Source organism: Macaca fascicularis, chromosome 5 (assembly GCF_037993035.2).
Source record: "Macaca fascicularis isolate 582-1 chromosome 5, T2T-MFA8v1.1".
NCBI classification, from domain to species: Eukaryota; Metazoa; Chordata; class Mammalia; order Primates; family Cercopithecidae; genus Macaca; species Macaca fascicularis.
Window position 1 is genome coordinate 2,624,118 of NC_088379.1, and position 22,885 is coordinate 2,647,002.

At 50.4% G+C, this 22,885-nt stretch overlaps 2 protein-coding genes and 1 long non-coding RNA gene across 7 annotated transcripts in view; 2 read left to right on the forward strand and 1 right to left on the reverse strand.

Annotated features, from left to right (window-relative positions):
* The window catches only part of CFAP99 (cilia and flagella associated protein 99), a 46,753-nt gene extending 42,150 nt beyond the window's left edge, over window positions 1-4,603 (forward strand). The window contains exons 15-16 of one of the 2 annotated variants that reach the window (XM_005554308.5): window positions 1,603-1,765; window positions 1,972-4,603. In XM_005554308.5, the coding sequence (XP_005554365.3) occupies window positions 1,603-1,765; window positions 1,972-2,088 (280 nt within the window). In that variant the 3' untranslated portion in view covers window positions 2,089-4,603. Of the gene's footprint in view, window positions 1-1,602 lie in introns of both variants that reach the window. The other variant, XM_065544679.2, reaches the window with a different exon arrangement.
* Window positions 78-2,057, reverse strand: LOC135970866 (uncharacterized). 2 transcript variants are annotated; one of them, XR_010586708.2, is made up of 4 exons: window positions 1,445-2,057; window positions 1,147-1,316; window positions 927-1,012; window positions 78-804 (listed from the first exon to the last, which is right to left on the reverse strand). It is a non-coding gene; the product is annotated as an uncharacterized lncRNA (long non-coding RNA). The 2 variants fall into 2 exon arrangements; XR_012434558.1 differs by having other exon boundaries at window positions 232-807.
* Window positions 4,604-8,271: 3,668 nt separating the features above from the next.
* Window positions 8,272-22,885, forward strand: part of RNF4 (ring finger protein 4) — a 45,579-nt gene continuing 30,965 nt past the window's right edge. For all 3 annotated transcript variants that reach the window (XM_045393155.2, XM_074039244.1, XM_074039245.1), the window contains exon 1: window positions 8,272-8,397. The gene's annotated coding sequence lies outside the window, so the exon portion shown is untranslated. The remainder of the gene's footprint in view (window positions 8,398-22,885) is intronic.

The window sequence follows — 22,885 nt, forward strand, 5'->3', positions numbered from 1 at the left end:
TGCACCCTCTGCCTCCCAGGTTCAAGCCTCAGCCTCCCAAGTAGCTGGGACTACAGGAGTGTGCCACCATGCCTGGCTTTTTGTGTTTTAGTAGAGATGGGGTTTCACCATGTTGGCCAAGATGGTCTCAAACTCCTGACCTCGTGATCCGCCTGCCTTGGCCTCCCAAAGTGCTGGGATTACAGGCGTGAGCCCAGCCTGGCTAACATTTTTTAAAGACTGCTGCTGTAATTTTTTTTTTTTCTTTTTAAACCAGGATCTAGTTGAGGGTGGCAGATAGCTCGTGTGCATACACACACATACAGATGCCTTTTTACTTGTTGGGGGGACAGTCTGGTGATGTTTTTTAGCCCCTTGTGGCTATCCCCTGGCAACCAGGTCAGACATGGGCAGGCATGTCCCCTGGCCCTGGGGTCAGGCTGGTCTCTGGACCCTGGCCTAGTTCCCAGGGAGGCCCAGCTGTTGTAGCAGAGCCTTGTTTGGAGCCTGGCATACAGGGCTCCAGAGAAAGTTTCTGAGTGGGACTGGGTGGGGTGGATGACAGGGAAGACAGAAGGAAGGACTAATCATTGCTGATGGAAGAGAACCCTTCACTATTGGTCCTTGGAGGGGCTGCTGCTCTGGTTGCAATTCAGAGGACGCACAGGGCAACCGCTGCTGGTGCTGTTCAGGGCTGGCTGGCTGCCCACCAGATCCCCAAGGTGGCAAACACCTGGACAGCTCTCACTTCCAGCTGCTGGCCACGGCCTGGCAGAGCTCAGATGCAGCCTGGTTGGTGTCAGGGTGCCTCCAAAGGTCTACTTCCTGCTAAAAAAGTTAGAGCAGGGCTCAGGAATGCACTCAGGCCCCAGGCCATACATTCACCAGGGGCGACCTGGACAGTGAGACAAGAGTGGTGGAGACAGGGGAACAGCACATGCAAATACCCCAAAGCTGTGAGGTCTCCGGACGCCAAAGCCAGCAGGGAACGATATATACCATCAGAAGGATCAAGGGCCATGTCTGCAGATACCTGTGGAGATGCACACCATAGCACCACAGCGTTAGCAGGGAGTACCTCCAGGCAAGAGACAAAAGAGTGTGAGGTCAAAGGGGGCTTTCACATTTGTACCCCAGTTATGCATATACTTAGTACACCTGTAATACCTTTTTTAAAAAATGTTAAGTTTTTAAAAAGCTGCCAGGCACCGTGGCTCACGCCTGTAATCCCAGCATTTTGGGAAGCTGAGGTGGGAGGATTGCTTGAGCCTGGGAGGTCAAGGCTGCAGTGAGCCACGATCATGCCACTGCACTCCAGCCTGGGCGACAGTGAGACCCTGCCTCAAACAAACAAACAAACAACAACAACAAAAATTTTTAAAAAGAAAAAAAGAGCAAAAGGGTAGAAGTGCTGGAGACCCCCCCACCCCCAGCCCCTGCGCGGTGGTCCTGTCTGGGAGCGCACCGCGGCCCCTGGGCTTCGCTGTGTGTCCTAAATTATTCCGGTGAACCTCTCCGGCCGCGTAGCTCCTTGTCCCCGCGTCGCTTGGACACAGGTGGCATCATGGGTCTGGCCTGGGCCTCCCGGCGGCCCGTTTCTGAGGCCGCCGCGTCGCCTGCCAGGTGGGAGGAGAAGAAGGCCCTTGCGGCGGCCCCGGAGGCCCCCTCGCAGGACGAGCGCGTGCAGCAGCTGCGGCGCAGGATCTCGGAGAGGGCGGCCGAGCGCAGCAGGCAGGCGGCCTTGCTGCACGTGTCGGCGCCGCGGGCCGCGGGCCCCAAGCCCCGCGTGAGTCCGGGTTGGTGGGAGGAGCCCGGGCGACTGAAAGCCGGGGCCGGGTGGGGATGGCGGGCGCGGCGCGCAGGGACCGGCGTCGAGGAGGGGGGGATGGCGGGGAGATCCGCTCCGGGCCGCAGCCAGGAGCTACTCAGAGGCGGGCGCGGGAGGCGGTGGGGGGCGTCCCTGCCCGCGCCGACGCGTTCTCCGACCTGCAGGCGCAGCTAGAGGCGCAGCACTGGCTGGAGCTGGAGCGGAGCCGCGAGCGCAGGCTGCAGGCGCTGCAGCAGGGAGGCTCCGGACCGGGGCCCGCGCGCCGCCTGGAGGCCGCCTGAGCCGGGCAGAGCGCGCCCCAGCCGCTTGCGGGCCACCCCCACCCCCACCGCCCCAATAAAGCGTGCGGCCCGCGGTGCGCGCCTCCTCTTCCTTGGCCGGGACCCCCTTGGCCCCGCTGCACCTGCCCCCGCACCCCTCTCCCTCCCTAGCCCCCATCTGCCCAGAAAAGGATTGCCAGATAAAAAGGCAGGACGCCCAGTTACTGCGTGGGGGCAAACTTATGCTAAAAATGTATCCTCTCCTTATCGGGAATTCAACTTAACTGGGCATCCTGCAATTTTATAAGCGAAATCTGGCCACCCCGGCCCAGGTCCTAGCACTTCCCTAGCACAAGGCATTCCTGGTGCCCACCTCTTGGAACTCCCAGAACTCCTTCGGATGTGGAAATCTGGAACCCCCACCCTTTGCCGGCATCCAGGTGGCTTCACCTAGGGAACCCCCAAGACTGAGTGGCGACTGTCAGTGTGCGTTTGGCTAGGGAAGTGGCCAGGATTCTTGAGTGCCAACGTTGCACTGGCCCTTCACGCACCTCCACCATCCTCACTACCGTCCAGGGACCTAGGAACTGGCCTGCCCCTGTTCTGCTGATGAGGCCACAGGTGCTCAGAGAGGCAATGTGACCTGCCTAGAGGGCCAGAACCCAGAGCTGGGCCTGGGTGACTTTAGAGCACCCCCTCCTCCCCTTTCTCTAGCATCAGAAGCAGCCCAGATCCAACAAGATCAGGTCCACTGGAGACAGGACTTCACCCAGGGCAGGGACCAAGATGGATTGGTTCTGCAGTGTCCTGGGACCCGGTGGGCTAGAGAGGGTTCCACCCTGAGGACAGGCTTGCTGAGTGAATGCCTGCTGGTGAAAGTCAGCCTCAAGAAGAAAGTACATTAAGCCATCTTCTTCCCAGGAAAGAGAGAAGAGGGTCAAGTCCGTGGGGTGGTGAGCAGTAAGGGGTTGGGGAGTGGAAACTAACAGATTTAAGATAGATGTCCAGGGGAGATATGTTTCCACCCCCAACTCCCAATATTCTCCTTGGGCCTGCAGAGGAGATGGCACCTCAGATGAGGAGGCTGAGTCCCAGGGTACACTCAGCCCAGGAAGGCAGGCATCTTGGCAGTGACAAGAACAGACTAAAGGACCAGAGCCCTACTCCAATATTCTGAGTTTGTGAGAACCCCAGGATTTTACCACCCAGGTGGGTAAGGAGAAGAATGTCCACCTCTGTAGAATTGCAGCTGGGAGCAGATTAAATTTTATTTAAAGAAATAAACATTGGCTGGGCAAGGGGGCTCAAACCTGTAATCCCAGCACTTTGGGAGGCTGAGGCAGATGGATCACCTGAGGTCAGGAGTTTAAGACCAGCCTGGCCAACATGGCAAAACCCCGTTGCTACTAAAAATACAAAAATTAGCTGGGCGTAGTGGCGGGTGCTTGTAATCCCAGCTACTCGGGAAACTGATGCAAGAGAATCGAATTGCTTGAACCTAGGAGACGGAGGTTGCAGTGAGCTGAGAATGCACCACTGCACTCCAGCCTGGTGACAAGAGCAAAATGCCATCTCAAAAAAAAAGGAAGAAACATTGCTCACATTCTGTGTTGTGTGATCCAAACACATTTAATTTGATATTGACGGAATACATCGATGATGCCTGGCCCAGAGAGCCCCTCTGAGCTCTGGAGGTTTCAAAGGGGGATTTATTAGCTCTCATAATGCCAATCCAAAGGTGGCAGACTTCACGATGTGCCAGATCCAGTCTGGTAGCAGTTCCAGCCTGAGGGACAAAGAACAGTTGCCCCAGCCTCACTGGCCTGAATTGAACATGCTTGTGCTGAGCCAGTTCCTGCTGTGGGGGAAGGTCTGCAAGGGTGCCTGAAGCACTGTGGCAAGGTGGAGAATTACCCTTCACCTAGGAGGCTGGCCTCAGGAGCGGAGGGGGGATGTGGCAGCTAACAAACTGAGGGTACTATTGCCAACACTGTTGGTTGGCAGGTAACAAGTCCCCTCCTGGACTGAGCAGCCGCTTAGAGCTAGCTTGAGAGCACCTGGGGCCTCTCCTCATACAAACCGAGGTGGGAGCAGGCCTGGGACCACTCCCTAAAGTTGTGGCCTGGGAGTAGGCATCGTGTGATAGATGGCAAAAAGTCTGTGTATCTCGGCCCCTTGCCGTGTGACTTTACACCTCCCACCAAGAGGCGGAGTCTGTTTCCCCCAGCCCTTGCATCTGGTCCGGCCTAGTGACTTTCTTTGGCTAATAGGGTGCAGCAGAAGTAACCATGTGTCAGTTCTGAGTCTGGGCCTCAGGTGGCCTTTGAGTTCCCAGGGAACCTTGCCCAGGCCCCATGTGAGCATGACTAGGGTGGCCTGCTGGGATCAGACACCATGTGGAGGAGAGCCCGTTATCTCAGAGGCCATCCTAGAGCAGCAGAGCACAAAATGAGAGCAGACGGACAAGAACCTCCCCCAGCCCCACTGTCTTGTAGATTCATGAGCAACAATAAATGTCTATCGTTCAAAGTATCAAGCTTTGGGGTGGTCTGTTCCAGAGAAATAGCTAAGGGGCACACCCTTAAGGGCCCAGGGCCTTCACAGTGGGGGCCCCTGCCTCCCCTCCCTGCATAGGCTCTTTACAGAAAATCAAGCTACTCCCCCAAAGGGGGCCAGCCAGAGTGAGATATGACCCAGCTAGTGCTGACAATCCCTCTCTGAACCTTTCCTGGCTGGACTGCCTGGGGAGTGGACACTTTGCCTGAGTACAGGCTAGTCAGAAGGTCCTATGCATAGCATCTGAGACCCACTTGGGCAGGGGCTTTCTTTGGAAATAGTGAAGAAAGCAGATTCAGTATCTGGTGTGAGGCCCCGGAACCTGCATTCAGCTGGTTTCCACATGTGGGACTACGGGAGCACCAAGGTCCCAGTCTTTTCGCCAAGCTGCAGGTGTTCAGGGCCCAAGGGAAGCGCTATTTGTGAAGGAACAAGTTCAGTGCAAGTGAGGCTTGGAGAAGACTTAAAGGCAGCTTTTGTTTGTTTTTGTTTTTGAGGCAGGGTCTCGCTTTGTCACCCAGGCTGGAGTGCAGTGACGTGATGATAGCTCATACAGTTTTAAACTCCCGGGCTCAAGTGATCCTCCTGCCTCATCCTCCCTACTAGCTGGGACTACATGCACTTACCACCAAACCCAGCTAATTTTTTATTTTTAGTAGAGATGCGGTCTCACAATGTCGCCCAGGCTGAAGGCAGCCTTTGAGCATGAAACTGGTATTTGTAGAGACTTTCAACATCACATGTTCAATGTATTACAGTTACAAACAGAAAACCCTAACTTTTCCTTAGGCTGTAAAATACAAATTACTAATATTACTCTTTTTTTTTTTTTTTTTTTTGAGACAGAGTCTTGCTCTGTTGCCCAGGCTGGAGTGCAGTGGCCGGATCTCAGCTCACTGCAAGCTCCGCCTCCCGGGCTTACGCCATTCTCCTGCCTCAGCCTCCCGAGTAGCTGGGACTACAGGCCCCCGCCACCTCACCCGGCTAGTTTTTTTTGTATTTTTTAGTAGAGACAGGGTTTCACCGTGTTAGCCAGGATGGTCTCGATCTCCTGACCTCGTGATCCGCCCATCTCGGCCTCCCAAAGTGCTGGGATTACAGGCTTGAGCCACCGTGCCCGGCCATATTACTCTTTCTAAATCTGATTTTTTTTTTTTTTTTTTGAGAGAGAGAGAGGGTCTAATTCTGTCACTCAGGCTGACATGCAATCACAGCTCACTGCAGCCATGACCTCCTGGGCTCAAGCAATCCTCCTGCCTCAGCCTCCTGAGTAGCTGGGACCACAGGGACATGCCACCACACCCGGATAATTTTTTTTTTTTTTTTTTTGGTGGAGACGGGGTTTTACCATGTTACCCAGGCTCATCTATAAACTCCTCAGCTCAAGCAATCCTCCCACCTCACCCTCCGAAAGTGTTAAGATTACAGGCGAGGCCGGGTGTGGTGGCTCACGCCTGTAATCCCAGCACTTTGGGAGGCTGAGGCAAGAGAATGGCATGAACCTGGGAGGCGGAGCTTGCAGTGAGCCGACATCATGCCACTGCACTCCAGCCTGGGTGACAGACTCCATCTCAAAAAAAAAAAAAAAAAAAGATTACAGGTGAGAGCCACCATGCCCAGCCTAAATCTGATCATTTTTAACCACCATTTTGATTAATCATGTACGGCTCCATTTATGAACTGAAATTCTCTTAAACATTTTCAACTGCATTTATACATGTAGAATCTAATTTTATTCTTTAGCATTTCAGTTGTCTGCCTTATCAAGTATTAATATTTAAATAATTCTCATAGGTATATTAAATGTCTACATTTCTCTTAAACTTTTAAGTTCTCTTTGTTCCAATTATAATCACAAACTTTGGAATACCTTTCAACTTACAATCACTATCAAAAATCGAATACCTAGGGCAGGGTGTGATGGTTCATGCCTGTAATCCCAACACTTCGGGAGGTCGAGGCAAGCAGATAGCCTGAGCCTGGGACTTCAAGACAAGACTGGGCAACATGGCAAAAGCCAGTGTCCACAAAAAAAAAAAAAAAAAAAAAATTAGCTAGGCATGGTGGCACACACCTGTGGTCCCAGCTATTTGGGAGGCCAAGGTGGGTTGATCATCTAAACCTGGGGAGGCCAAGGCTGCAGTGAGGCATGATCGTGCCACCACACTCCAGCCTGGGTGACAGAGTGACACCTCGTCTCAAAACACACACACACACAAATACTTAGATATTTTACATGAGAATTAGATTTATCTATCAGATACTCTACCATGCCAGATTTCCTTACAATTACAGAAAATAGCAAACACATATTGTTTGTAAACACAACGCAAAAACGTTAATGCTCTGGTTTCTATCTGCCTTGTCATTCCATTATTTGACTCCATTTTCGAGGTTAGAAACTTACTGTACGGTGGCCGGGCGAAGTGGCTCACACCTGTAATCCCAGTACTTTGGGAGGCCAAGGAGGGTGGATCTCCTGAGGTCAGGAGTTCGAGACTGGCCTGGCCAACATGATGGAACCCCGTCTCTACTAAAAATACAAAGAAAATTAACCGGGTGTGGTGGCAGGCGCCTCTAATCCCAGCTACTCGGGAGGCTGAGGCAGGAGAATCACGAGAATCCAGGTTGGAGGTTGGAGATTGCAGTGAGCCGAGATCGCGCCACTGCACTCCAGCCAGCGCGACAAGAGCGAAACTCCATCTCAAAACAAACAGAAACTCAGTGTAAGAAAACAATGCAACCCAAGGCATTTGGGGTGACCTTCACATTGCCTGGGGGTGCCGAGGGACCAGAGATGCTGGCCATGGACTAAGGTCTGGGTATTCTCAGGCAGCAGGGACAAGGTGGGATTTTTTCCTGGTTGCTAAACCCACGTCAAAGTCCAGCTCAGGGACTGGAGCTCAAGAAACCCACCACCCATTCTCCAGTCCGACCGGGGACCTGCATGCACCTGTGCCGTGCTGCCCTGAGTCCTCCAATCCTCCACACTCTTCATCTGTTAGGTACACGTCTGCACCCCAGCCTGCAAAAGTTCCAGGTTCCTCTCAGGGGCAGGCACCCGCACGCCGGCCCAGGGCTTGGCACGCGGGGGCGCTGAAACAGGGCCAGGCCTGGTTTCCAGCCGATCGTCATAGTCCCCAGGCCCAGCAACCTTCCTCACAAAGGCATCGTTAAGAGGCGGGGAAACAAGAGCCAGGAGAGGGGCGCGGAACGGCGGGCGGGACGAACTACCAGCTCCGCGTCCCGGCCAGCTGCGTCGAACCAGGGGCACGGCAGCTGGTGTGCGGTTCGAAAACTAGGAATGGGAAGGTTCGGGGCCCGCTCGGCTCCGGAGGCAGTCGGCGGGCAGTCGCTGGCGGCGTTGGGACAGTCAGTCGCAGCCGGGTACAGGAGCCCGGTCGGCCCTGAGACCGCGACTCCCGGAAGGCCTTGCGGGCGGGGCCGCTCCCGCGCCGTCTCTTGCCGGAAGGTGCGAATTAGGGCGCTCGATTGTGGGCGGGGGCGGAAAGAGGCGCGCTTTAAAGTGGTAACAGATGGTTTTCTTATCCAATAGGATTTAAAAATTTGTCCTTACCCGGCCAACCGCGGAAGTAGGGTAGGCGGGCGGCCAATGGGCACACGGCGGGGGGCGGAGCCGAGGCCTCCGAAGCGGAAGTGGGTTGCTGTTGAGGCGGCGGCATCTTTCTCGAGGGGCTCTCCTGGGCGGCTGGAGAAGCAGCTTCTTCTCTCGAGTGCGACGGCGGCGGCGCCTGCGGACTTAACTAGCTCCAGGTTAGGCTGGGCTTTGCGGGGAAGCAGCGGCAAATCAGGGCCTGTGCAGATGCGAGGTTTAGGCGGCTTCGCGGCCTACAGAGGCCTCGGCCCGCGCGGCTCCACCCGGCCGAGACTCCGCAGCCCGGGACCTCGAGCCAGCTCTGGCCGCTCGCACCGCCTTCCGCGCGGGCGCACCTAACCCGGCTTGGCGCGGGCGACAGAAGTTAAGAGGCCTGCGTCTGGGTCTCGGCTCACCCTGGCGGGCCGCGGCCATGGGGCTTAGTCCATAGCTTAGGAAGGGAAACTGAGGCTCTGGGAAGGGCAGGAACGCCCCCAAGGTCACTCGGAGAGTCGGGCAGGGTGTGCTGTTAGGGGGGAGACCTGGGCAGGGTTTTTGTTCCCCGCTGACGACGTCTCCTTTGTGTGTTCGTGCAGCCGCCCCGCCATCGTGGGGCCTGCGAGTTTGCCCGGGTGCCCGGGTGCCCGGGCCGCATGGCGGGGCCTTTTGTAGGTCGGGAGGATCTGAGTACGGGTGCGGGACTGACAGTGTGGGGCGCCGAGGTCGCAGTCTAAAACTTGGTAGGGCCTCGACTTCCGGACGCGCTTCCGGGCCCCGGCTGATGGTTGGTGGAACGTGTGACTGTGAGGCTTGCGGCCCAGCCCTGCACCGCTCGGGCCCTTCACCCTCTGGCGCGCCTGTAGGCTGGCGTATGAAGATTCTCAAGACCCGAAAAAGAGTTGCTAGTAAACACCGCTTTTCCGCCTTTGATCCATCGAGGAAACAGGGAAAAGGATAGAGCTTGGGCAAGCAGTTTTGGTAGGGATTTCAGCTTTTGTCTTTCACTTGTCGGTTCCCATAGACGTTCACAGTCTTAATAACTTTTGTTCTGTTTCTGCACGAAGTTCTTGAGCCAGACGTTGGGTCTCAGCTCTGGAATCTGACTTACAGTGTCCAAGTGGTTGGGGAGACTGAGGTCCAGAAAAGTGAGGTAGTCTGCCCAAGGTCACAAAGCCGGCTCTTTGGCAGCAGATGAGATTAAGTCTTAACTGCAGGATTAGGCTTTTGAATTCGGTGACCAGGAGTTTTGGGACCGCTGACAGTAAAAGAGACATTGAAGGGAATGTTTTGTTGTTTTCTTGGTGTTTTACTTGTTAATGGACAAGGATACATTGGGTTCAGTTTTACTGTGAGTTTGAGATGAAATAGGGACATTTGAGTAGCAAGCTGTGTTGCTGGCTTTTGTATTGCCTGAATTTGAGCTTCCAAAAATCTTACTTTAATACATCGTTTATTGATCTTAAATTACTACCTTTGTAAGGAGCTTTTGTAAACATTGTTTTTCTAATCTTCATGAAATCTTAATGCCATACGTAAACTATTTTTATAGAATGTATACACATCTGTGCTTTGTACATAAAATGAGTAAGATATTTCACTCTCCTCAAGATCGAAGTAGCATATTTTTGAGGTGTCCTGTATGCCAAACTTACAGCAGTCAACAGTCGTGGTGCTGGCCCTCCTGTAGCTGGGTGAGGATGGAGGGAATAAGAGATACCTCATTTTATTGTGCTTTGCACATATTGCCTTTTTTGCAAGGTGAAGGTTTATAGCAAGTATTCGTCGAGCAAGTCTGTAAGTGCCAGCCATTTTTCCAACAGCATGTGCTCACTTCGTGTCTCTTGTGTCAAGTTTTGGTAATTCACAATATTTCAAACATTTTTTTTTTTTGAGATGGAATCTCAGTCACCCAGGATGGAGTGCAATGGCATGTTCTCGGCCTCACTGTAACCTCTGCTGCCTGGGCTCAAGTGATTCTCCTGCCCCAGCCTCCGGAGTAGCTGGGATTACAGGCACATACTACCACACTCAGCTAATTTTTGTATTTTTAGTGGAGACGGGATTTCACCATGTTGGCCAGGCTGATCTCGAACTCCTGACCTCAAGTGATCTGCCTGCCTTGGCCTTCCAAAGTGTTGGGATTACAGGCATGAACCACCATGCCCAGCCCCAAACCTTTTCATTATTGCATCTGTTACGGTGAGCTGTGGTCAGTGTTTTGGGTTACCATGAATAGCACTAATATAAGATGGTGAACTTAACTGGTAAAAGTTGGGTGTCTAGTAACAGTTCCACTGACTGGCAGTTCCCAGTCTCTCTTCTCAGGCCTCTCTATTCCTTGAGACACAATATTGAAATTAGGCCAGTCAGTGACCCTACAGTGTCCAGACAAAAGGAACAGTCAATTGAATCTCTCTTACTTTAAATCAAGTTAAGAAATGATTAACCTTAGTGAGAAAGGCATATCAAAAGTTGAGATAGGCCAAAAGCTAGGCCTCTTGTGCTGAACAACAGTTGGCCAAGTTGTGAATGCAAAGGAAGAGTTCTTGAAATTAAAATGCTACCCCAGTGAACGCATGAATGATTAGCCAAACAGCCTTATTGCTGATAGGGAGAAAGTTTTAGTGGTCTGGATAGATCAAACCATCCGTGACATTCCCTTAAGCGAAAGCCTAATCCAGATTTAAGGCCCTAACTCTCTTCAGTTCTGTGAAGAGTGAGAAAGGTGAGGAAGCTGCAGAAGAAAAGTTTGAAACTGGCAGAGGTTGGTTCATGAGGTTTAAGGAAGGAAGCCGCCTCTGTAATGTGAAAGTGTAAGGTTGAGGCAGTAAGCATTGATGTAGAAGCTGCAGCAAGTTATGCAGAATATATAGCTAAAATAATTGATGAAGGTGGCCACACTGAACAACAGACTTTCAATGTAAATGAAACAGCCTTATATGGAAAAAAAAAATACTATCTAGGACTTTCATAGCCAGAGAAAGATCAATGCCTGGCTTCAAAGGACAGGCTGATTCTCTTGTTAGGGGCTAATGTGACCCGTGACTAAATTGTAACCAGTGCTCATTTACCATTCTGAAAATCCTAGGGCCCTTAAGAATTATGCAGAAATCTACTGTGTGCTGATCGGTGAAACAAGAAAGCCTGTGTAGTAGCATATCTGTTTACAGTATGTTTTACTGAATATTTTAAGCCCACTATTGAGATCTACAGCTCAGAAAAAAAAGATTTCTTTCAAAATATTACTGCTCACTGAGAATGTGCTTAGTCACCAAAGAGGTCTCATGGAGATGAATGAGATTAATGTTAACATCTGTTCTGCAGCCCATGGATCAAGGAGTAATTTCAACTCTCAAATCTTACTTAAGAAATGCATTTTGGGGCTGAGCACGTTGGCTCATGCCTGTACTCGCAGCGCTTTGGGAGGCCAAAGCAGGTGGATCCCTTGAGCTCAGGAGTTAGAGACCAGCCTGGGCAGCATAGTGAGACCACCCCCTCCACTGCCAATCTCTTAAAAAAAAAAAAAAAAAAAAAAAGGGCGGGACCAGGGGAAAGAAATGCGTTTTGTAAGGCTATAGCTACATAGATTGTGATTCCTCTGATGGGTCTCAACAATGTAAATTAAAAACCTCCTGAAAGGATACACTATTCTAGATACCATTAGGAATATTTGTCAGGCTGGGCGTGGTGGCTCAAGCCTGTAATCCCAGCACTTTGGGAGGCCGAGACGGGCGGATCACGAGGTCAGGAGATCGAGACCATCCTGGCTAACATGGTGAAACCCCGTCTCCACTAAAAAATACAAAAAACTAGCCGGGCGAGGTGGCGGGCGCCTGTAGTCCCAGCTACTCGGGAGGCTGAGGCAGGAGAATGGCGTAAACCCGGGAGGCGGAACTTGCAGTGAGCTGAGATCCAGCCACTGCACTCCAGCCTGGGCAACAGAGCAAGACTCCGTCTCAAAAAAAAAAACAAAAAAACAGAATATTTGTCGCCAGGCGCGGTGGATCACAGGGTCAGGAGATCAAGACCATCCTGGCTAACATGGTGAAACCCCATCTCTACTAAAAATACAAAAAATTAGCCGGACGTGGCAGTGGGAACCTGTAGTCTCAGCTATGCGGGAGACTGAGGCAGGAGAATGGTGTGAACCCAGAAAGAGGAGCTTGCAGTGAGCCGAGATCGCACCATTGCACTCTAGCCTGGGCAACAGAGCAAGACTTCATCTCAAAAAAGAAAAAAAAAATATATATATATATATATATATATTTGTGATTCATGGGAGGTCAAAATATCAACATCAGTAGGTCATGGTGGCTCACGCCTGTAATCCCAGCACTTTGGGAGGCTGGGGTGGGCAGATCACCTGAGATCAGGAGCTCGAGACCAGCCTGCCCAACATGGTGAAACCCCATCTCTACCAAGAAAATACAAAAATTAGCCAGGTATGGTGGCACGCTCCTGTAGTCCCAGCTACTTGGGAGCCTGAGGTAGGAGAATCGCTTGGGCCCAGGAGGTAGAGGCTGCAGTGAGCTGAGATTGCGCCTCTGCACTACAGCCTGGGCGAGAGTGGGATTCTGTCTTTAAAAAAAAAGAAAAAGGACCAGGCGCGTTGTCTCACGCCTGTAATCCCAGCACTTTGGGAGGCCGAGGCGGGTGGATCACAAGGTCAGGAGATCGAGACCATCCTGGCTAACACGGTGAAACTCCATCTCTACTAAAAATACAAAAAATTAGCTGGGCGTCATGGCGGGAGCCTGTAGTCCCAGCTACTCCAGAGGCTGAGGCAGGAGAATGGAGAATGGTGTGAATCCAGGAGGCAGAGCTTGCAGTGAGCCGAGATCCCGCCGCTGCACTCCAGTCTTGGGAACAGAGAGACTGTGTCTCAAAAAAAAAAAAAAAAATTTGATTAACACAACAAGAACTTGATTCTGACCGTCATGGATGACTTTGAGGGGTTCTAGACTTCAGTGGAAAAAGTAACTAAATGTGGTGGAAATAGCAAGAGAACTAGAATTAGAAGTAGAGCCTGAAGTCTGGGCCTGGTGGCTCATGCCTGTAATCCCAGCACTTTGGGAGGCTGAGGCAGACTTGAGATCACTTGAGGTCAGGAGTTCCAGACCACCGTGGCCAACATGGTGAAACCTTGTCTCTACTAAAAATACAAAAATTAGCTGGGTGTGGTGGTAGGATTATTACTGCGTAGTAATCCCAGCTACTCCAGAGGCTGAGGCAGGCGAATTGCTTGGACCCAGGAAGCAGAGGTTGCAGTGAGCCAAGATCGGGCCACTGCACTCCAGCATGGACAACAGAGTGAGACTCTGTCTCAAAAAAATAAAAGAGCTGGGCAAGGCGGTAGGAGAATCGCTTGAACCCGGGAGGCGGAGGTTGCAGCGAGCCTAAATCATGCCATTGCTACTCCATCCAGCCTGGTTGACAGAACGAGACTCCGTCTCAAAAAAAAAAAGAAAAAGAAAGCAGAAGCTGAAGTTGTGATTGAATTGCTGTTATTTTATAATAAAACTTGAGCAGATGGAGAGTTGCTTCCTGTGGACAGGCAGAGAAAGTAGTCTCTTGAGGTGGAATTTACTGCTGAAGGTGCAGTGAACATTGCTGAAATTATAACAAAGGATTTAGAATATTTTATAAACTTAGTTAATAAAGCAGTGGCAGGGTTTGAGAGAATCGACTCCAATTTTGAAAGAAGTTCCACTGTGGGTGAAATACTGTCACACAGCATTGCATGCTACAGAGAAATCTTTCATGAAAGGAAGAGACAACTGATGCAGCAAACTTCATTTTAAGAAATTATCGCAATTGACCCAGTATGGTGGCTCACACCTATAATCCCAGCACTTTAGGAGGCCGAGGCAGGCGGATCACCTGAGGTTGGGAGTTCCAGACCAGCCTGGCTAACATGGAAAAACCCCGTCTCGACTAAAAATACAAAAAAATTAGCCGGGCTTGGTGGCGCATGCCTGTAATCCTAGCTACTCGGGAGGCTGAGGCAGGAGAATTGCTTGAACTAGGGAGGCAGAGGTTGCAGTGAGCCAGAATCGCACCATTGCACTCCAGCCTGGGCAGCAAGAGCAAAACTCCATCTCAAAAAACAAGAAAAGGAAATTGTCACAGCTGCCCCAACTTTTGTCAGCCCCCGCCCTGAGCTGCCCCAACCTTCATCAGCCACCGCCCTGATCCGTCAGCAGCCATCATCAGGGCAAGACCCTTCACCAGCAAAAAAGATTACGACTTTATGAAGACTCAAATGATCATTAGCATTTTTTATTTATTTATTTATTTATTTATTTATTTTGAGACGGAGTCTTGCTCTGTCGCCCAGGCTGGGGTGCAGTGGCCGGATCTCAGCTCACTGCAAGCTCCACCTCCCGGGTTTACGCCATTCTCCTGCCTCAGCCTCCTGAGCAGCTGGGACTACAGGTGCCCGCCACCTCGCCCGGCTAGTTTTTTGTATTTTTTAGTAGAGATGGGGTTTCACCGTGTTAGCCAGGATGGTCTCGATCTCCTGACCTCGTGATCCACCCGTCTCGGCCTCCCAAAGTGCTGGGATTACAGGCTTGAGCCACCGCGCCCGGCCTTTTATTTATTTTTTAAGAGAATCTCTCCCTGTTGACCCAGTTGGAGTGCATTGGTGCAATCATAACTCGCCTCAGCCTCCCAAGTAGCTGGGACTACAGGCGCATGCCACCACACCTAGCTAATTTATTTTTTGAGACGGAGACTCGCTCTGTCGCCCAGGCTGGAGTGCAGTGGCGGGATCTCAGCTCACTGCAAGCTCCGCCTCCCGGGTTCACACCATTCTCCTGCCTCAGCCTCCCGAGTAGCTGGGACTACAGGCACCTGCCACCACGCCCGGCTAGTTTTTTGTGTTTTTAGTACAGACGGGGTTTCACCATGTTAGCCAGGATGGTCTCGATCTCCTGACCTCGTGAGCCACCTCGCGCGGCCCACACCTGGCTAATTTTTAACAAATTTTTGTAGACTGAGTCTTGCCATATTGCCCAGGCTGGTCTCAGACTCCTGATTCGTGATTAATATCTACGGTTGAGTGATTCCCTACTTCTCACTATCTTACAGAACCACCCTATAAAGTAGTTGTTGTAGTTAGCCCCATTTTACTCTTCCTGAGGCACGGGGAGATCAGGGCCACTTGCCCAAGGTCACACAGTTAGTAAGCAGAGCTTGCAACTTAACCCCTGACTCCTACCTTTGTTCTTTTGTTAGGCTTTGTTATGTCTTGTGCTTTTTTTTGTGTGGTGGGAAAGCACATGGCCAATGTTTCTAGAAACTTCAAATAGTAAAAACAAAACTTAATAGTATCTTTATTTTTGCTTTCATCCCAGAGGAGTCTGATAAATACCCTCAAGAAACGTTATTGATTCTCAGTGACTGTATTGTATTCCTCAGAGTTATTGTTCCTAAGTTTTCTCCTCTCACCAGCTAGGGGAAGTTGTCCTAGGGCCTAGGCATTTGCCTATCTGCCGCACCTCACCTCTTTCTTTAGCCAAACTACTGCTAAATTCTGCTGCTAAATATGGCAGCATTCTGTGTTACCTGCACTAAAATTTGCTTCCTTTCTAAGTACCTTCTTGCTGTCTTCCAGTGTTGGTTCTGGCCTCCTACTCTTGCAAGTTGAAAAGTTGAAAATGCCTCAGGTAGAAATGTTCTCTTCTATTCTCCCATCACGATCATCTGTGGTTTTTTTTGTTTGGTTTGGTTTTTGTTTTTGTTTTTGAGACAGAGTCTCACTCTGTCACCCAGGCTGGAGTGCAGTGGCACGATCTCAGCACTGCAACCTCCACCTCGCAGGTTCAAGCAATTCTCCTGCCTCAGCCTCCCAAGTAGCTGGGATTACAGGCACGCGCCACCACGCGTGGCTAATTTTATGTATTTTTAGTATAGGCGGGGTTTCACCATGTTGGCCAGCCTGGTCTTGAACTCCTGACCTTATGATCCACCCGCCTCGGCCTCCCAAAGTGCTAGAATCACAGGTGTGAGCCACCACATCCGGCCCTTTTCTTTTCTTTTTTTTTTTTTAAGAGAAGGTTGTCTTCCTATGTTTCCCAGGGAGGAGTGCAGTGGCCATTTGCAGGTGCAATTATATAGCACAGTACAGCCTAAAACTTGTTTTTGTTTTTGTTTTTGTTTTTTTTTAAAGACAGAATCTTGCTCTGTCACCCAGGCTGGAGTGGTGCAGTGGCACAGTCTCAACTCACTTCAACCTCCACCTCCTGGGTTCAAGTGATTTGCCTGTCTCAGCCTCCCGAGTAGCTGCGATTACAAGTGGGCACCACCACACCTGGCTCATTTTTGTATTTTTAGTAGAGACAGGGTTTCACTATGTTGGCCCACCTGGTCTTGAACTCCTGACTTCAGGTGATATGCCCGCCTCAGCCTCCCAAAGTGCTGGGATTATAAGCATGAGCCACTGTGCCCAGCCTACAGCCTCAAACTTCTAAGCTAAAGTGATCCTCTTGTCTCAGTCTCCCAAGTAGCTGGGAATACAGGTGCTGATATGGTTTGGCTGTGTCCCCACCCAAATCTCATATTGAATTCCCACATGTTGTGGGAGGGACCTAGTGGGAGGCAATTGAATCTTAGGGGCAGGTCTTTCCCATCCTGTTCTCATGATGGTGAGTAAATATCAAAGAGATCTGATGTTCTAGGCCCAGATGCGGTGGCTCATGCCTGTAATCCCAGCACTTTGGGAGGCCAAGGCGGGCGGAATCACGAGGTTAGGAGTTTAAGACGAGCGAAACCCTGTGTCTACTAAAAATACAAAAATTAGCTGGACATGGTGGTGCATGCCTGTAGTCCCAGCTATTTGGGAGGCTGAGGCAGGAGAATCGCTTGAACCCAGGAGGTGGAGGTTAGAGTGAGCAAGATCGCGCCACTGCACTCCAGCTTGGACAACAGAGTGAGACTTCGTCTCAAAAAAAAGAAAAAGAGATCTGATGCTTTTATAAGGGGGAGTTTCCCTACACAAGCTCTCTTTGCCTGCTGCCATCCATGTAAGACATGACTTGCTCCTCCATGCCTTCCGCCATGATTGTGAGGCCTCCCCAGCCATTTGGAACTGGCTTTTGTAGACCTCTTGCTTTTGTAAATCACCCAGTCTCAGGTATGTCTTTATTAGCATTGTGAAAACAGACTAGTATAGTAAGTTGGTACCAGTAGAGTGTGATGCTGCTGAAAAGATACCCGAAAATGTGGAAACAGCTTTGGAACTGGGTAACAGGCAGGGGTTGGAAGAGTTTGGAGGGCTCAGAAGAAGACAGGAAAACGTGGGACAGTTTGGAACTCCCTGGAAACTTGTTGAATGGCTTTGACCAAAATGTTGGTAAGGATATGGACAATGAAATCCAGTCTGAGCTGGTCTCAGATGGAGATGAGGAACTTGTTGGGAACTGGAGCAAGGGTGACTCTTGTTATGTTTCAGCAAAGAGACTAGCAGCATTTTGCCGCTGCCCTAGAGATTTGTGGAACTTTGAACTTGAGAGAGATGATTTAGGATATCTGGTAGAGTAAATTTCTAAGCAGCAAAGCATTCAAGAGATGACTACTGTTAAAGGCAATCAGGTTTTTTTTTGGTTTTTTTTTTGTTTGAGACGGAGTCTCGCTCTGTCGCCCAGGCTGGAGTGCAGTGGCGTGATCTCGGCTCACTGCAAGCTCCGCCTCCCGGGTTCCCGCCATTCTCCTGCCTCAGCCTCCCAAGTAGCCAGGACTACAGGCGCCGCCACCTCACCTGGCTAGTTTTTTGTATTTTTTAGTAGAGACGGGGTTTCACCGTGTTAGCCAGGATGGTCTCGATCTCCTGACCTCGTGATCCGCCCGTCTCGGCCTCCCAAAGTGCTGGGATTACAGGCTTGAGCCACTGCGCCCGGCTGGCAATCAGTTTTATAAGGGAAGCAGAGCATAAAAGTTTGGAAAATTTGCAGCCTGACAATGTGCTAGAAAATAAAATTCCATTTTCTGAGGAGAAATTAAAGCCAGCTGCAGAGATTTGCATGAGTAACAAGGAGCCAAGCGTTAATCCCCAAGACAGTGGGGGAAAATGTCGCCAGGGCATGTCAGAGGTCTTCATGGCAGCCCCTCCCATCATGGGCCCAGATGCCCAGGAGGAAAATATGGTTTCCTGGGCTGGGCCTAGGGTTCCTCTGTTGTGTGCAGCCTAGTGACCTGGTGCCCTGCATTCCAGCTGCCCCAGCTGTGGCTGAAAGGGGCCAACATAGAGTAGAACTCAGGCCGTGGCTTCAGAGGGTACAGGCCCCAAACCTTGGCAGCTTCCACATGGTGTTGAGCCTGCGAGTACACCAAAGTCAAGAATCAGGGTTTGGGAACCTCCACCTAGATTTCAGAGGATGCTTGGAAACACCTGGATGCCCAGGCAGAAGTTTGCTGCAGGGGCAGGGCACTCATGGAGAACCTCTGCTAGGGCAGTGCAGCAGGGAAATGTGAGGTCAGAGCCCCCAAGCAGAGTCCCTACTGGAGCACCACCTGGTTGAACGGTGGGAAGAGAACCACTGTCCTCCAGACCCCAGAATGATAGAGCCTCTGACAGCTTGCACTGTGCACCTGGAAAAGCTGCAGACACTCAACACCACCCCATGAAACAGCTGGGAGGGAGGCTGTACCCTGCAAAGCCACAGGGGTGGAGCTGCCCAAGACCTTGGGCACTCACCTCTTGGATCAGCATGACTGGTTGTGAGACATGGAGTCAAAGGAGATCATTTTGGAGCTTTGAGATTTGGACTGCTCTGCTGGATTTCGGACTTGCATGGGGCCTGTAGCCCCTTTGTTTTGGCCAATTTCTCCCATTTGGAATTACCCAATGCCTGCACCCCCATTGTATCAAAGAAGTAACTAAATTGCTTTTGATTTACAGGCTCATAGGTGGAAGGGACTTGCCTTGTCTCAGATGAGACTTTGGACTTTTGAGTTAATACTGAAATGAGTTAATACCTTGGGACTGTGGAAAGGCATGACTGGTTTTGAAATGTGAGGACATAAGATTTGGGAGGGGCCAGGGGTGGAATGGTATGGTTTGGCTGTGTCCCCACCCAGATCTCATCTAGAATTTCCACATGTGGGAGGGACCTGGTGGGAGATAATTGAATCATGGGGGCAGATCTTTCCCATGTTGTTCTGATGATGGTGAATAAGTCTCACAAGATCTGATAGTTTTGTAAGGGGAAGTTTCCCTGCACAAGCTCTCTTTGCTTGCCGCCATCCATGTAAGATGTGACTTGCTCCTCCTTGCCTTCCATCTTGATTGTGAGGCTTCTCCAGCCATGTGGAACTGTTAAGTTCATTAAACCTCTTTTGTAAGTTGACCAGTCTCAAGTATGTCTTTATCAGCATTGTGAAAACGGACTAATACAGGTGCACACTGCTGCACTGCCTCCAGTCCCGGTTTTAAGGCTCCATTTGTTTCTTAATTGTGACTGTTTTTACTTGCAATGTAAAGGCTTCATTTCCCCCATCTCTGAAATTATTTTTTTTCTTTTTCAAAAACGCTCTGCCATGTATTCAAGGTATCTGCCATCTCTTTCAAGCATGTGATCAGCTTGATAACTTTTGCTGGGGGTCAGTGTTCGGAATGACAGGCTGGAGTGCAGTAGCACAGTCATAACTCACTTTAGCCTCGACCTCCCTGGGCACAAGCGATCCTCCCATCTTAGCCTCCTGAGTAACTGGGACTACAGGCGTGTGCCACCACATCCTGCTAGGTTTTTTTTTTTTTTTTGGTATTAATATTTTGTGGAGAAAGAGTTTCACTGTGGTGACCAGGCTGGTCCAGAACTCCTGGGCTCAAGCAGTCCTGCCTCAGCCTCCCAAAGTGCTGGGATTACAGGCATGAGCCTCTTTCCTGGCCCTAGAGTTTGCTAATTTCATTCTTTTTTTTTGTTTGTTTTGAGGCAGAGTCTCACTCTGTCACCCAGGCTGGAGTGCAATGGTGCAATCTCGGCTCACTGCAACCTCTGCCTCCCGAGTTCAAGGGGTTCTCCTGACTCAGCCTCCTGAGTACCGGGGATTACAGATGCCCGTCACCATGCCTGGCTAATTTTTGTTTTTTTAGTAGAGTTGGGGTTTCACCATGTTTGCCAGGTTGGTCTCAAACTTCCAACCTCAGGTGATCTGCCCACTTCGGCCTCCCAAAGTGCTGGGATTACAGGCGTGAACCCAGACCTTGATAATTTCAGTGGGGAAAAAAAAATCTTATTTACATGTTTGGGCCAAGTGCTGTGCTAATGGGTGGGGACATCTTGATAAGTATTTGATAAGTTATGTTTCTTGTCTTAAGGGAGTATAGAAGGAATGGTTAAGTCAGCACTGGGAGGAGTGAGAGAAATTGAAACCCTTTGAGGTAGGCCTTGAATGAGCAGAAATTCCCCCAAAGGGTGGGAGTGGCAGGACCAACCTGGCCAACTTCGGACCTTCTTTGAGTTCCAAAGTCAGGTACTTTGAACTGGCTTCCAGGATTCCTGGAGTAAAGTACAGTTCTGCTTGAAGTGTTTGTTTGGAAACATGAGTTTGTTCCAGTGAGGCTGCTGTATTAGATAACCACTTGAGAGTTTGCTGTACACCATGTCATCTGTGAGAAACGTTAGGTGATCGTGAAAAGTTGAGGCCAGCTGTACCAAGCCATGTAATATACACCCCTTCAACATAGATCAGTCACCTCAGTTGACTTGTTGTATGTGAGCCACAGTTGTGTACATCGGATGTTACAGCATTCACTCGCTTTGCCTCCACTTCTCAATAACTCACAAGCTGTAAACCGTCTGAGGCCCACTTCCACAGAGCAAGCCTCAGGCCTTTTTCAAGGTAAAGTATCACAGTTACTTGTATTTCTTAACCATTTAACGTGTAGAACTTTACTACCATTTTCACTAGATTGTTTTGTGTATGTGTGTCACTGACAGAATTTTTTAGTGTTGTGCCCCTAATTCCATTTTTCCTCACAAATGGTGGGTTTTTGCGTAGCAAGATGCTTTTTTATTTTTTTTAAGAAACACATGTCTGTAACTGCAAATGAACCCAGAAAAGTGAGGAGGAGTTGGGAGAGGAGGTTGGCTATATGATATGAAGACTTTGGCGTATGTTCTGTAGGCAATGCTTGTGATTATTTGGGAGCACTTGCAATATTCTTGGATATTTTGGAGCCTGGTGATTCTTTGCATTACCTTGTGGTGCTTTTAACTTCCATGAACCTCCTCCTCCCCCTTCTCCCTTCTGCCTTCTGTCACCTTCAGAGCATTCCTGTTGTGTGTGCCTGTTTTTCTTTATCTTCACCGGGAGCCAGTGATTTTTTGACTTGCATGTGTGTTTTTGTTTTGTTTATGATATTTTTTTGAGACAGTTTTGGTTTTTTTGTTTTTTGTTTTTTTTTGAAGACAGAGTCTTGCTCTGTTGCCCAGGCTGGAGTGCAGTGGCACAGTCTCTGTACACTGCAAGCTTCGCCTCCGATGTTCACGCCGTTCTCCTGCCTCAGCCTCTGGAGTAGCTGGAACTACAGACGCCTGGCTAATTTTTTGTATTTTTAGTAGAGACGGGGTTTCACTGTTAGCCAGGATGGTTTCGATTTCCTGACCTCGTGATCTGCCCACCTCGGCCTCCCAAAGTGCTGAGATTACAGGCGTGAGCCACCACACCCGGCGTTTTTGTTGTTTTTAAGACAGGGTCTCACTCTCACCAAGGCAGGAGTGCAGTGGCGCGGTCATGGCTCACTGTAGCTTCAACCTCCCACTCTCAAGTGAGCCTCCCACCTCAGCCTCCCAAGTAGCTGGGAGCTGGGACTAGAGTCACACACCACTATGCTCAGCTAAGTTTTTGTATTTTTGTGTAGAGACGGGGTTTCCCCATGTTGCCCAGGCTGGGACACTGACTTGTTAGTTTACTTTCTAGGTAAAGTGTTGAGAGTTGAAGAGGGTCTAGATTAGGACTTCTGGATGCTGGATTTCTCCACCAAGATGCAAGCCCTTAAAGAGCTGGGTTTGGCTAGCCCTTTGGTGACAGCTTGTATTGCTCCTCAGCCCACAGATGCACCTGACTAAGGATAGAAGAACATGTCTCGGTTGAGGAGCCTGGAGCCGGAGAAAGTGCTGTTTGAGATGAGGCCTCCTCTGGTGTGCCCTTCAGAGAATTCCCATTGTGGGGCACTGCTCAGCTGCTCCCACCTGGTATGGGTCAAATAATCAGATTTGTGAGCGTCTCACAACCAACTCTATAGCCCAACCAACCCTGAATTCTGGATACAGTAGAGGCAGCTAAGCTGCTAGCTGGTCTTCTCCAGCAGGCTTTGTGCTCAGTGGCCATTAACACCAGGTAGCTTGGCAAGCCTGCCTCCTGTGCTGACTGTGGGCTCTGGGGAAGTGTCGAGAATGTTGACGGCCTCTAGCATCTGAAGTACACCTGCCCATCGGCCTCTGGAGGAGTTGATCCTTCGATTTCCTTCATGATCTTACCCTTTCTCCTGGCCTCCAGAAATTACGTTGTTTTTGTATGAGACTCCAAAGCCTAGGCCATCTTGGCTGAAAGATGTGAAAGCCCTTTGTGCCTTTCAGGACCCTGGGGATTTCGGTTGTAGCCTGATCGCTGGTGGCAGCTTAATCAGGGCCATAAGATAATTTTATGGAAGACCTGGTTACT